We start from the raw sequence: 13,597 nt of genomic DNA on the forward strand, positions 1-13,597 counted from the left end.
ATAAAACAAGGACTGCTTCTGTGTAAGTATTAGGATATATTATAAAATGATGATAGTTTAAAAAATATGTTTTAAAAGGTCATTTGCAGCAATAGGGATGCAACTAGAGATTCTGAAACTAAGTGAAGTAAGTCATAAAGAGAAAGACAAATACCATATATCACTTACATGTGGAATCTATAATACAGCACAGATGAACCTATTTACAAAACAGAAAAAGATCCACAGGCATAGAGAACAGACTTGTGGTTGCCAAGGGGAAGTGGGAATGGACTAGGAGTTTGGGGTAGTAGATGCAAACTATTACATTTAGAATGAATACACAATGAGGTCCTGCTGCATAGCACAGTGAACTGTATCTAGTCTTTTGGGATAGACCATGATGGAAGATAATATAAGAAAGAGAATGTATACTGGGTCACTTTGCTGTACAGCAGAAATTGGCACAACATTGTAAATCAGCTATAATTAAAATATTCATTTAAAAGTTTTAAATATGCAAAATTTCAATTATATACACATTTCAATACACTTTAATTAGCATACTATAATTAATATATATTCTGACATTTCATTTAATCTTATGTATGCATATTTTCCCACTTTGTTAAATATGCTTGGATAATATGACATTTAATAGCATCACAGAATTGTACCCTAAGAATGAAATTTAATTAACTTCCAGTTGAATGGCATAGAAGTTATTACCAAAGTATTTGCTACTAAAGATAATATTGAGAATATCTGTTTACACAAGTCATTCTTTATGTTTCCAATTCCTTCCTGTGCATAAACTTCTAGAAGTCTAATGACTATATTGAAGGACACAAATAATTTTAAGCTTTTGATATATACAAATTTATGTTTTTACTTACCAATTTTTATCCCCTAAATCACCTTCCAACTCTGAAGACTGTAGTGCATTTCTTAAACTTTCCATTTATTACCAGTGAGCTTAAATGGTTTGGTGAAAGTAGCATTGGGCATTTGTATTTTTGTTGTGAACTGCCTACTCAAGTCCTTTGCCTACTTTTCTCTTGGAATATCTATTTATAAATGATTTATATGACCTCTTTATATGCATCGCCTCCTTACAGACATCGTACCTCAAAAAAGAATGATTTCTGGAACCCAAAAAAATCATGGGTTATTACTTTCCTATCCATTGCTCACATAAGTGAAATAAATATAAAATGACACTAAAATTCTGATTTTTTTTTTTTTTTTTTGGCTGATCCCATGGCATGGAGAAGTTCCTGGGCCAGGGAATGAACCTTTGCCACAGCAGCAACTCGAGCCACAGCAGTGACAACACCAGATCCTTAACCCACCACACTACAAGGGAACTCCTAAATTTCTCATGTTTTACATAGCTTTAACGATTAAACTTTAGAAGTTGGTTTTAAAGGTCTATTTATGAATACTTGCTTTCCTCATTGATACTCATAAAAATTTAACACAAATTAGGAAGAATTATTGTTATCCTCCATTTTTAAATCAAGGCAAGTCTCCTGGGGACAGAGAATAAAGCACACCCTAAAAAGTTAACTATATTTTGCTTTCAGCATGAACCATGTTTCACAGGCACACATTCAATTCTTCTATCTTTCTAACTCCCACTTGCTTTTCTTCTTCCGCTGGTCCATCCTACTATTCCAGTTTTGTTCTGTGAAACAAGTGACATGCATTCACACTAAAGCATTACTATTTGAAAGAAGGCTTGAAAACAGTAGGATAACCATGGAAAACAGTATGGAGGTTCCTCAGAAAACTAAGTAAAGAACTACCATATGATCCAGTAATCCCACTCCTAAGCATATTTTCAGACAAACTTTTATTGAAAAAGATACATGCACCCCTGTGTTCACTGCAGCACTATTCACAACAGCCAAGACGTGGAAACAACCTAAATGTCCATCAATAAGTGAATGATTAAGAAGATGTGGTACATATATACAATGCAACACTACTCCACCATAAAAAGGACAAAAATCGATGGCATTTGCAGCAATGTGGATGCAACCAGAGATTCTCTTACTAAGTGACATCAGAAAGAGAAAGACAAGTACCATATGATGTCACTTATATGTGGAATCCAAAATATGGCACAAATGATCCTATCTACAAAACAGAAACAGATCATGGAAAGCACTTGTGGTTGCCGGGGGGAGGAAGCAGGATGGATGGGGAGTTTGGGGTTGGTGGATGCAGACTATTGGGTTTAGAATGGATAAGCAATAGGATCCTACTGTATAGCACAGGGAACTGTGTCCCAACGATTGGGGTAGAATGTGACGGAAGATAGTATGAGAAAGAGAATGTATATATATGTATGACTGGGTCACTATGCTGTACAGAAGAAACTAACAACATTGTAAATCAACTTTAATTTTTTAAAAAGCATACCTAGCTTTGTTCTTCTTTCTCGGGTTTGCTTGGGCTATTCAGGGTCTATTGTGGTTTCATACCAGTTTTAAGATTATATGTTCTAGTGCTGTGAAAAATGTCACTGGTATAATAGAGATTGCACTGAATCTGTAGATTTCTTTCAGCAGTATGGACATTTTAACAATACTGATTCTTCCATTTATTTGTGTAATCTTCAATTTCTTTCATCAATGTCTTACAATTTTCAGACTCTTTCACCTTCTTAATTCAATTTTACTCCTAGGTATTTTTATTCATTTTGATGCAACTGTAAATGGTATTGTTTTCTTAATTTCTCTTTCTGATAGCTCATTAGTGTACAGAAACATAAATGATTTCTGTATATTGATTTTGTATCCTGCAACTTTACCAAATTCATTTATTAGTTCTAATCTTTTTTTTTTTTTTTTTTTTGGTGGCGTCTTTGGGATTTTCTATTTCTAGTATCATGTCATTTGCAAATAATGACATTTTACCAATTGGATGAATTCTTTCTTACAAATTGGATGACTTATTTCTTTTCTTGCCTAATTAGTGTGGCTAGAACTTCCAATGCTATGTCGAATGAAAGTGGTGAAAGTGGACACCCTTGTCTTTTCTTGATCTTAAAGAAAAAGCTTTCAGCTATTCACCACTGAATATGATGTTAGCTGTGCGTTTGTCATATCTGGTCTTTATTATGTTGGTGAATGTTTCCTCTGAACTCACTTTGTAGAGTGTTTTTACCATAAATTGATGTTGAATTTTATCAAATGCATTTTCTGTGTCTGTTGAGATAATCATATAATGCTTATCCTTCATTTTGTTAATGAAAATGAACATTAACAATGAATCAATCTGTTTGATTGATTTGAGAATGTTAATTCCTCCCTGCATCCTGGGAATAAATCACACTTGATCATTATATAATACTTTTAGTGTATTGTGGAATTTAGCTTGCTAAACTTTGTTGAGAAATTCTGCATCTATGTTCATCAGGAATATTGGCCTATAATTTCCTTCCTTCCTTCCTTCTTTCCTTCTTTTTCACCTCCTTCTTCCCTCTCTTCCTTCCTTCCCTCCCTCTCTCCCCTCCTCCCTCTCTCTCTCCCTTCCTTTTTTGTAGTGTCCTTGTCTGGTTTTGGTATCAGGCTAACAGTGGTCTTGTAAAGTAAGTTTGGAAGTGCCCCATCCTCTTTGATTTGGGGGAATAATTTGAGAAACACAGGTATTAACACTTCTTTAAATTTCTGGTAAAATTCACCTGTGAAGCCATCTGAATCTGAACCTCTGTTTGTTGAGAGTTTTTTGGTTAATGACTCAATTTCATAACTAGCAGGTCAGTTTATTCAGATTTTCTATTTTGTCATGATTCAGACTTGGAATATTACATGTTTCTAGAAATGTGTTCATTTCTTCTAGGTTTCTTCTAATATGCTGCCATATAATTATTCACAATCGTCTCTTATGACACTGTGTACTCTGGTGGTATTGGTTATAATTTGTCCTCTTTCATTTCTGATTTTATTTGTTTGGGCTCTCATTTTTTCCTGATCAATCTAGTGAAAGGTTTGTCAATTTCATTCAGATTTTCAAAGAACCACCTCTCAGGGGTTTTTTTGCTTGTTTTGTCTTGTTTTTTGTTTCGCTGCACCCAGAAGTTCCCAGGTCAAGGATCAAACCCAAGCCATGGCAGCGACCATGCCGGATCTTTAACACGCTAGGCCACCAGGCAAATCCTCACTGATCTTTCCTTTGCTTTTTAGTCTCTATTTCTTTTATTTCCACTCCAATCTTTTCCTTCCTTCTATTAACTTCTATCTTTACTTACATAGTATGGTACTCAAAATCAAAATAGCATGGTGTTTGCACAAAAACAGATATATATATCAATGTAATGAATAGAGAGTCCTGAAATAAATCCACACTATGGTCAATTAATTTACAATGAAGAAGGCAAGAATATACAATGGGGAGAAGGCAATCTCTTCAATAAATGGTGCTGGGAAAAATGAACAGCTACATGGAAAAGAATAAAACTGGACCACCTTCTTCTTATACCATATACAAAAATAAATTCAAAACAGATTAAAGACTTAAATTTAAGACCTGAAAACATAAAACTCCTTAAAGAAAACATAGCATGCTCTTTGACATCAGTCTTAGCAATATTTTTTTAGATGTGTCTCCTCAGGCAAGGCTAAAAAAGCAAAAATAAACAAACGGGACCTATATCAAACTAAAAAGCTTTTGCACAGCAAAGGAAACTACTAACAAAATGAAAAGGCAACCTACTCAATAGGAGAAGATATTTACAAATGTTATCTCCAATAAGGGCTTGATATCCAAAATATATAAAGAACTTATATAGTTAATATTTTTAAAAAAAGGATTACAAAATGGGCAAAGGAACTAAATAGGCATTTTTTCCAAAGTGGACAGGCAGATGACCAAGAGGCACATGAAAAGATGCTTAACATCATTAATTATCATGGAAATGCAAATCAAAACCACAATGAGTGACACCTCTATCCCAGTGCCTAGTCACTTAGCACAGTGGGGCAAAGTGTAACATATGTTGTACATAGTAAATGCTAGGTTTGAATATATTAAAATCCTGTTTCTTAAAAAAAAACCAAAAACAAAACCTACACAATGAAGTATCATCTCACACTTGTCAAAATGGCTATTAGCAAAAAAACAAACAAACAAACAAACAAACAAACAAAAAAACCCCACCAAAAACAGAAAAAAACAAGAGTTAGTGATGATGTACAGAAAAGGGACCCTCGTACACTACTGGTGGGAATGTAAATTGGTACAACCACTATGGAAACCAGTATGGACGTTCCTCAAAAACCTAAAAGTAGAACTACCATACCATCCAGGAATTCTCCTTCTGGCTATTTATCTGAAAAAAAAACAAAAAACAAAACCAAAAACACTAATTTTAAAAGACATTATGAACTCTTTATGTTCAATGCAGCATTATTTACAATAGCCAAGATATGGATGCAACCTGAGTGTCTATTGATAGATAAAGAAGATGTGGTGTATACATACGATGGGTTATTACTCAGTCATAAAAAGAATGAAATCTTGCCTTTCACAATAACATGGATGGACCTGGCAGATATTAAGCTAAGGGAAATAACTCAGAAAACAACAAATATTTCATATTATCACTTACATGTGGAGTCTAAAAAAATTAAGCAAATGAATGAATACCACAAAACGGAAACACAGATGTAGAGAATACTGATGGTAACCAGAGGGGAGACAGGTGAGGAGACGGGCAAAACAGGAGAAGGGATTAAGAAGTAGAGTTTCTGGCTACAAGATAAATAAGTCATGGAAATGTAATGTACAGCACAGGGAACAGAGTCCGTGTTTAATAACTCTGTATAGTGACATATGGAAACTAGACTTGTCACGTTGATTATCTGTAAATATCACATCGCCATGTTGTATACCTGAAACTAATACAATACTGTAAGTTTTTTAAAAAAGATAGAAGGGTCTTTTGAAAGAATACTTTTTAAAAAAGGTATATTGCTATATGACAGCTATTTCAAGACAAAGGTCTGCAGCAACATCAGATTCTTAACCCACTGCACCACAGTGGGAACTCCTGAATCTACATTTTTACCACACTTGGTCTATTCTTTGCTACACTGAGGAAAGGTAGGAAATCTACATTGGTTAGCAATTTGCTTCCTTTCCTATGCAAATATTAATCAAATCCTTTCTCTGCACCAGGCCCCAAAGTGAAGCAAATCAATATGGCTCCTGCCTTCCTAGGGCTTACAGTCTACAGGGAGAGAGAGAGACACAAACGAGCTATTTAGGTATCATTTAATAAGTGTTGGGACTTATTATAAGTGAATCTGAAGTGTCTGTGGTGCATCCAGTGGAAATGTCCAGTAGAAACACGGCAGTGTCTGATCAGAAAGAGGGGTATCTCTCCTTAGAGCAAACACTTAATGTAGAACTAATAAGATGCCCAATCTCTTGGGTTTGACTTGCAAATGGACTACGTAGTACCTCTGGGCTCTACCACCATAAACCATTACTCATATTTCATGCTACTGACTATGAAAGCAACAGGCAAGAGAAAGAACAGACAAGTCCAAATCTATTCCTAAAATTGAAGACTTCCTGTCATGGCTCAGTGGCTTCAATCCCGGGCCTTGCTCAGTGGGTTAGGTATCTGGCATTGCTGTGAGCTGTGGTATTGGTTGGCATGGCTCAGATCCCATGCTGCTGTGGCTGTGGCATAGGCTGGCAGCTGCAGCTCCAATTCAACCCCTAGCCCAGGAGCTTCCATATGTCATAGGTGTGGCCCTTTAAAAAAAAAAAAGATGAACTATCTGCTTAGTTGTTTCTTAAGAGGAAGAAATTAGAAAATGAAAAAAAGAAATTGTTCTTTCCTACACTTTGTGTAGGATATACTTTTAAAATTGGCACACTTATCTCAGAAACATGAACAGGAGTTCCCATTGTGGCTCAGTGGGTTAAGAATCAGACACTGTCTCTTGAGGATGCAAGTTCAATCTCTGGCCTTGCTCAGTGGGTTAGGGATCTGATGTTGCCGCGAGCTGCAGCCTAGGTCACAGACACGGCTCAGATCCAGGTTTGCTGTGGCTGTGGTATAGGCAGGCAGCTGTCACTCCGATTGGATCCCTAGCCTGGGAACTTCCATATGCTGCAGGTGCGGTCGTAAAAAGGAGAAAAAAAAAAAAAAAAAAAAAGGACCTGTAGTTCTGAGACCTTTCTTTCCTAACAGCTGAGTATCACATGAACACAGGCTAAAATGTTACTGGCAAAGTCATGAATCACTCCAGTGATGTCTCAGCACCCTCGTCATCCAGCACCATAAGGAGTCCACATTATGATGCTAGGCGAGGACTACGATCCTACCCGGGCTGCAGAGGGACACCTGTCTAAGCCAGGCTAAAGACTGGCATTTGTGACATACGATAAATAAAAAAATTAAAAAACAATCTCTCATATATTTGAAAACACCTATTTTAATAAAAGAGGTAACATATAATTTAATTTCCACAGCGTGTGGAAGTCCTTAGGCCAGGGATTGAATTCACATCACAGTAGTGACCTGAGCTGCTGCAGTGACAATGCCAGGTCCTTAACCTGCTGCACCACAAGGGAACTCCTATCATATAATTTCTTATAGCAATTAATTATTTAGTTATAAAACTCACCTGGGATGTATAGCCTGGCTTTCTGGATTTTTTTTAATAAAATACTTAGGTCAAACAACCTGGCTCAATCTTTTCTTCATGAGACATAGCCAACTTGTTCTATCTTTTATTTGCCATATCTTATACTACTGTTACCAAATGAGGATTCAAAGATTCACTTGAAATTGTGTACACAACTTTGCATATAAGTGAATTTAGGCATATTATTGGGAAGAAGGTCTAGGATCATCAGATTCTCTTAGCAGTTCACACACAAAAGAGACTAAGAATCATTGTCTTAAACCCACATTTCACTATGATTCTATAGTGTCTAATATAAACATGGGTCATAAATTATGGTTTGACAGGTTTCATATTCCCTGAAGGGTAAGTACGTTTACTTTCACAAGACCCCATCTGGCAAGAACCTCAAAAGTTAACATGTTCCTTCTCCTTTCTTTAGGTAAAATACATCTAAAATCATCCAAGTCTGATAAAAACTAAAAGTCTGTTTATTTTCCCTGTGGGAAGGCAATTCCAGCACCTCATTCTGTAACCTATTACATTTTTTAACAACCACCGTAAAATTTATCTTTGGTCTGAATGTGCTCTGGTTTAGGCCCTCAATAGCCTTACTACTGTTTTTCTTCAGTTTATACACCGCTATAAACGTGTGTTAATCTTTTTTCAGAGAAGATATATTGAATGTTTTTGTCACAGGCCATTTTTAAACCTAATGACTCCAGTGATAAATGTATGTACACAAACAACACAGCACACACACCTTAGACAGATGGTTAGGCAATATGTAAGAACTTAAGTCTGATCAAGTTTGTAGTAACAGGAGTTCAGAGTTCCAAAAGGCTGGGGAAAAATATCTTAGAGGACACACTGCCACAAGAAGGGACTCTCCTGCTGTTTTTGGCAGCTGTAACCTCGGCCAGAGGTGTGGGTGTGATGGCACCTAGTGGAGATCTGACCTTTCCGTGGACCCAAAATGAGCCCCCCCCCCCCCCGTGCAGCCCTCATCCTGGAGGCCTGTGATCACAATCCCATTGCTCTCCCCAGTGGATGCCACGCACACCAGGCTCCCCAGGACACTGGCACCCCCGTGCCCCCTGCTTGCCTGCCTCCAGGAGCCCCCTGCCTCCCTCTGTGTATCTGCCCACTGGCTCCCGCTCATCTGCACTCTGAAAGTTTGCTTCCTGCTCCCCCCGGGAGTCTGGACCAGCTCTGGCCTAGACAGCTCAACAAATCTGTCCATTGTCTTATAAGCTGCAGTCACACTTTCTCCACTGAGCTCTAACCCACAGCCTTGGGGAAGGGGTATCCCTTTCAAGTTCGTCCTTCCTTGGATCCTCTTCCTTCACTTTCGAATATCTTACAGAGTTCTCTCTAAATCTTATGGTTACTCTTCTATTATAGCTTAATAATTCTTTTTTGTTTTGGTTTGGTTTTTGGTCATGACACGTGGAAGTTCCTGGGCCAAGGATCAAACCTGTACCACAGCAGTGACGCAAGCCACAGCAGTAAGAACACCAGATCTTAACCTGTTGAGTCACCAGGGGAGTCCAATAATTCTTTATACTATAATTCTGCTTAAGTCACTATGTGGTTTGTCTTCTGACTGGACCCAGACTAATAGAATCAAAACGTCTTTGACTGCCATTGATAATATTTGCTAACAGTGTATTTTTTATTGTTTTCATTTGTCCTTCTAGTTTAAGTGTATTAAATTAAAGAATGTGGTCTGTACCATTCCTACTTAACTGAAATTTATTGATACTTTTCCTTCTTCTTTTTCTTTTTTGGCTTCCCCGCAGCATATGGAGTTCCCAGGCCAGGGATCAAATCCAAGCCATAGGTGCAACCTATGCCACAGCTACGGCAATGCCAGATCCTTAACCCAGTTCACTGGGCCAGGGTCTAAATCCTCATCCCTGCAGGTGCAGAGACACTGTCGATCGATTGCGCAGCAGAGGGAACTCCACTATTGATATTCTTTTAACTTAATACCTGGTCAACTTTTTAAAGTGTTTCCAGAAAAACGAAAAGAAGGCACAGCCTCTATTTTCAGGGTAGAGAAATTGATATATTTCTATAAGAATCTATCATATTTAAGTTTTCATATTCTCTATACCAGAGGTCACAAAAGATTTTCTATAAAGAGCCATAGAGGAAAAAACACAGGATTGTGGACTACAGAGTCTCTGTTCTAATCCCTCAATTTTACTGCTGAGGTACAAAAAGAGACATAGACAATGTATAAATGAATTGTCTGTGTGGCTGTATTCAATAAAACTTTATTTATAAAAAAGGCAGTGGGCCAGAGTTAGCCCACAGGCCCTAGTTTGTCAACCCTTGCTCTACATCATTATTTTCATCAATTTGATTTGTCAAGCAATGAGAAAGATAGGTTAAATCTCTTGATACTACTGTGTTCTTTTCTGTTTTTCCTGTATGTTTTTGGTCCTTCTCTGTTTTTATACTACTATGTTCTGATAACTGACACGAAAAAAGTTCATAGTTCTTCTATGTTCCTGTGAATTTTATGCCTTTCCATTGTAGAATGCTTCTCTTTGTCCAGTTAAAGGTTTTTGGTTTTGCATTAAACCTTACATCCAAAAAACAGGAAAACATTTAGAAAGAAAATATTTAATAAGACATATTAATTAATAAGAAAATATTTAAAATCACTAGAAATGAAATTGAATATGTCATAAAAACACTCCCTACAAACAAAAGTCCAGGACCAGATGGCTTCAAAGGCAAATTCTACCAAACATGCAAAGAAGAACTTATACCCATCCTTCTCAAACTTTTCCCAAAGGTTGAAGAAAAAGGAACAGTCCCAAAGACATTCTATGATACCATCATCACCTTAAAACCAAAACCAAAGATATTACCAAAAAAGAAAATTACAGGCCAATATCTTGGATGAATATGGATGCAAAAATTCTCAACAAAATTTTAGCCAACCACATGCAAAACATACAAAAAAGATCATATGCCACAACCAACTGGGATTCATCTCAAGTTCACAAGGATGGTTCAACATATGCAAATCAATCAACCTCATACACCACATTAACAAAAGTCAAAAACCACATGATCATCTCAATAGATGCAGAAAAAGCATTTGACAAAGTCCAACATCCATTCATGATGAAAACTCCTACGAAAATGGATATAGAGAGAACATACATTAACATAATAAAAGCCATTTATGACAAACCCACAGCCAACAGAATATTCAACAGAGAAAAGTTGAAAGCCTTCCTGCTAAAATCTGGAACAAGATAAGGATGTCCACTCTTACCACTTTTATTCAACATAGCATTGGAAGTACTACCCACAGTAATCAGACAAAAATAAATAAATAAAAGGTATCACACTATGCAGATGACATGATGCTACATACAGAAAACCCTGAGGACTCCACACAAAAACTACTCAAACGGATCAATGAATTCAGCAAAGTAGCAGGATGCAAGATTAACATTCAGAAATCAGTTGCATTTCTGTATACTAACAATGAAATATTAGAAAAGGAATATAATGGTACAATACCTTTTAAAATCACACATGAAAAATTAAATACTTAGGAATAAACCTGACCAAGGAGGTGGAAGACTTATATGCCCTCAGATCTACAAGAGGGCTGGCCATCAGGCTTCAGCCCTCCTACCATGACTTGGAACCCTTAGTGTGGATAACTTCATGCAAAGTCTACACTCTGCAGGGCCATGTCCAGATCCTGGGGTTTGGGTTTGTTCCTTCACTTCCTTTTGACCCCACTGTCACTTGTTTGTGACTGCTCTATTTCATATGTGCTATTAACAGAACCCAGTAATGACTGATTTTTCCCCCTCTTTTTTGTTCTCCCTCAGGTGAACCAAACCTTTATTTGCTGAATACAATTAAATCTATAGGATTAGTCATCCAAACTGCATTTGCCTTCAGGGCAGAAGGCGACAAATCCAAGCAACCTTTAGCTATTGGCCACTGGTAACATGGTTTCTGGGTTACCTGTAACTTAGTCCTCAGACCCACAAGTCTGGAGAGGCTGTCAGGAGGTGACCAACCAACCCTCTGACTGACTGCATTGTCCAAGGCTCTGGAGTCATGTGTCTATATACTGGGTCCTCCTCACATCTGGTCAAAACTGTTCAGTTGGTCCAAATTCCAAGTCTCCATTTGGTTCTTTCCATGTATTCAGTGATCCTGTGCAATCTCACTTGTCTTCATGTAATTTCACTTATCTCATTTCCTTCATATGAAGAATGAGGTGAGTATGCTCTAGGTATGTCTGTGCCTCTGCATTCTAGGGGAGTCCTACATCCAAGTCTAACTTCAAAATATTTTTTGTAAGAGAATCAATCCCAGTTAATGGATTTCTTCTTCCTTTTTAAAAGCACCCCCCACCCCCGGCTTTTTAGGGCCACACCTGCAGCATATGGAAGTTCCCAGGCTAGGGGTCCAATCAGAGGTGCAGCTGTCCACCTAAGTCACAGCCATAGAAATGCCAGATCCAAGCCATGCCTACAACCTACACCACAGTTCACAGCAACGCTGGATCCTTGACCCACGAGGTGGAGCCAGGGATTGAACCCTCATCCTCATGGATAACAGTCAGGTTAGTTACCACTGAGACACAACGAGAACACCGTAAAGCCATTTTTGATTTTTTTTTTTTTTTTAGTTCACTTCCATTAAGAAGAATTTGACACTCTACCTTATTTAAATTCCCACCTCAACAAACAATAAGCCACCTGGGTGTTAAAGTAGGAATTTAGTATTGCCAGGATAAATAATCTGAAATTGCTTTTGGTTCTAGTTTTGTAAGGAATCAAAATAGCATGGAAACTCAAGACATCGTGAAATTCAAATGCACCCTCGGCAAAGAGTTGAGAGACAAACAGGTGTATGAACTCTTACCAGCGGGATAAGCAGGCTGACGAGATCTGTCAGGGGCTTGCTGAGCAGGAGCAGGTCTTCTGCAGCCTGAGTGCTCCCTCCTGAGCCTGACTTCTGTGCCTGAAACACAGGGAGGAGAGGAGATGAGTCAGCTCATCTATAGGAGAGAGGTTCCCCCAGTCTCACAGATGACAATGGGAGCCAAGGAAGCATTCGACCTTGGGCCTCTGAAGACGAGTTATGCTTGGTTATCATATGACAAAGGGCACACACTGCCAACAGCTCAGGCCCCAGAGGCAGACCCAGGCGGCTGACAGATGAAGCAATTACAAGCCTGTGGTCAGAGGGATGATGCTGAGGTTCACTACTCTGTGGGTCAAGCACTCTATCCTCCTAACCATCCTGGGATGAGGTGCTGGTATCCTCATTTTTCAGGTGAGAAAACTGAAGCTCAGAGAGGTTAAGTAGTTTGTTTAAAGTCCCACAGACAGACAATGGGTGACAAAGCCAGAGGCCAAACTCAGGGTAAATGACTCCAAATCTTACAAACCCACTTCTTCTGGGCATTTTCATGCACATTATATGATGCAGACCAAAGGCATTCTGCTATGCTTTCCTTCTCTATATGCATAGACCTGCTCAAATAACACCTAGAATGTTTACCCAATCATTAGGCTTTGGACTACTGCATGAATAGGCTTCAGATACAGGTCTACCTTGCTTAGGAAGCATGCAATGGAAACTGGAAATGAGAAGAGTGGCTATAATTTTAAGTGTGTCTTTTCCCAAGAATTTTATGGAATTAATTCCAGAGGAGATTTCTATCATGGAGATGAATATGTTATGCTGAGAGAAGGCACTGATTATTTACTGTGTTTGCTGTGGTATAGATACATTTCATTCACATGCACCCTCTCTGTTTTTCAATTGGACTCAGAACAAAACTACTTTTAGGTAATGACCTTTGCCAGAGCCTTTAGAGCAGGATGCAGGCCTCCCCTTCTCAGGTCATTAACCTGGATTCCAGGGGCCCTGGCTTTTTTTCTTTTTAGAGCTGCCCCTGCAGCATATGG

The 13,597-nt window shown here is 38.1% G+C and overlaps 1 protein-coding gene across 18 annotated transcripts in view; it reads right to left on the reverse strand.

The window, feature by feature from the left end:
* ULK4 (unc-51 like kinase 4) overlaps positions 1 to 13,597 on the reverse strand; it is a 540,161-nt gene that overhangs the window by 168,347 nt on the left and 358,217 nt on the right. For all 18 annotated transcript variants that reach the window (XR_014822784.1, XR_014822772.1, XR_014822770.1 and 15 more), the window contains one exon: positions 12,546 to 12,644. Coding sequence is in view for 6 of the 18 variants with exons in the window: in XM_084987830.1 (XP_084843956.1) it covers positions 12,546 to 12,644 (99 nt within the window). In the remaining 12 variants the exon portion in view is untranslated. Of the gene's footprint in view, positions 1 to 12,545; positions 12,645 to 13,597 lie in introns of those variants that run through there.

Source organism: Sus scrofa, chromosome 13 (assembly GCF_054392235.1).
Source record: "Sus scrofa isolate SSC_HxYL_T2T_F1_AM1 chromosome 13, Sscrofa_HxYL_maternal_Yorkshire_Landrace_v2.0, whole genome shotgun sequence".
Classification (NCBI taxonomy): domain Eukaryota; kingdom Metazoa; phylum Chordata; class Mammalia; order Artiodactyla; family Suidae; genus Sus; species Sus scrofa.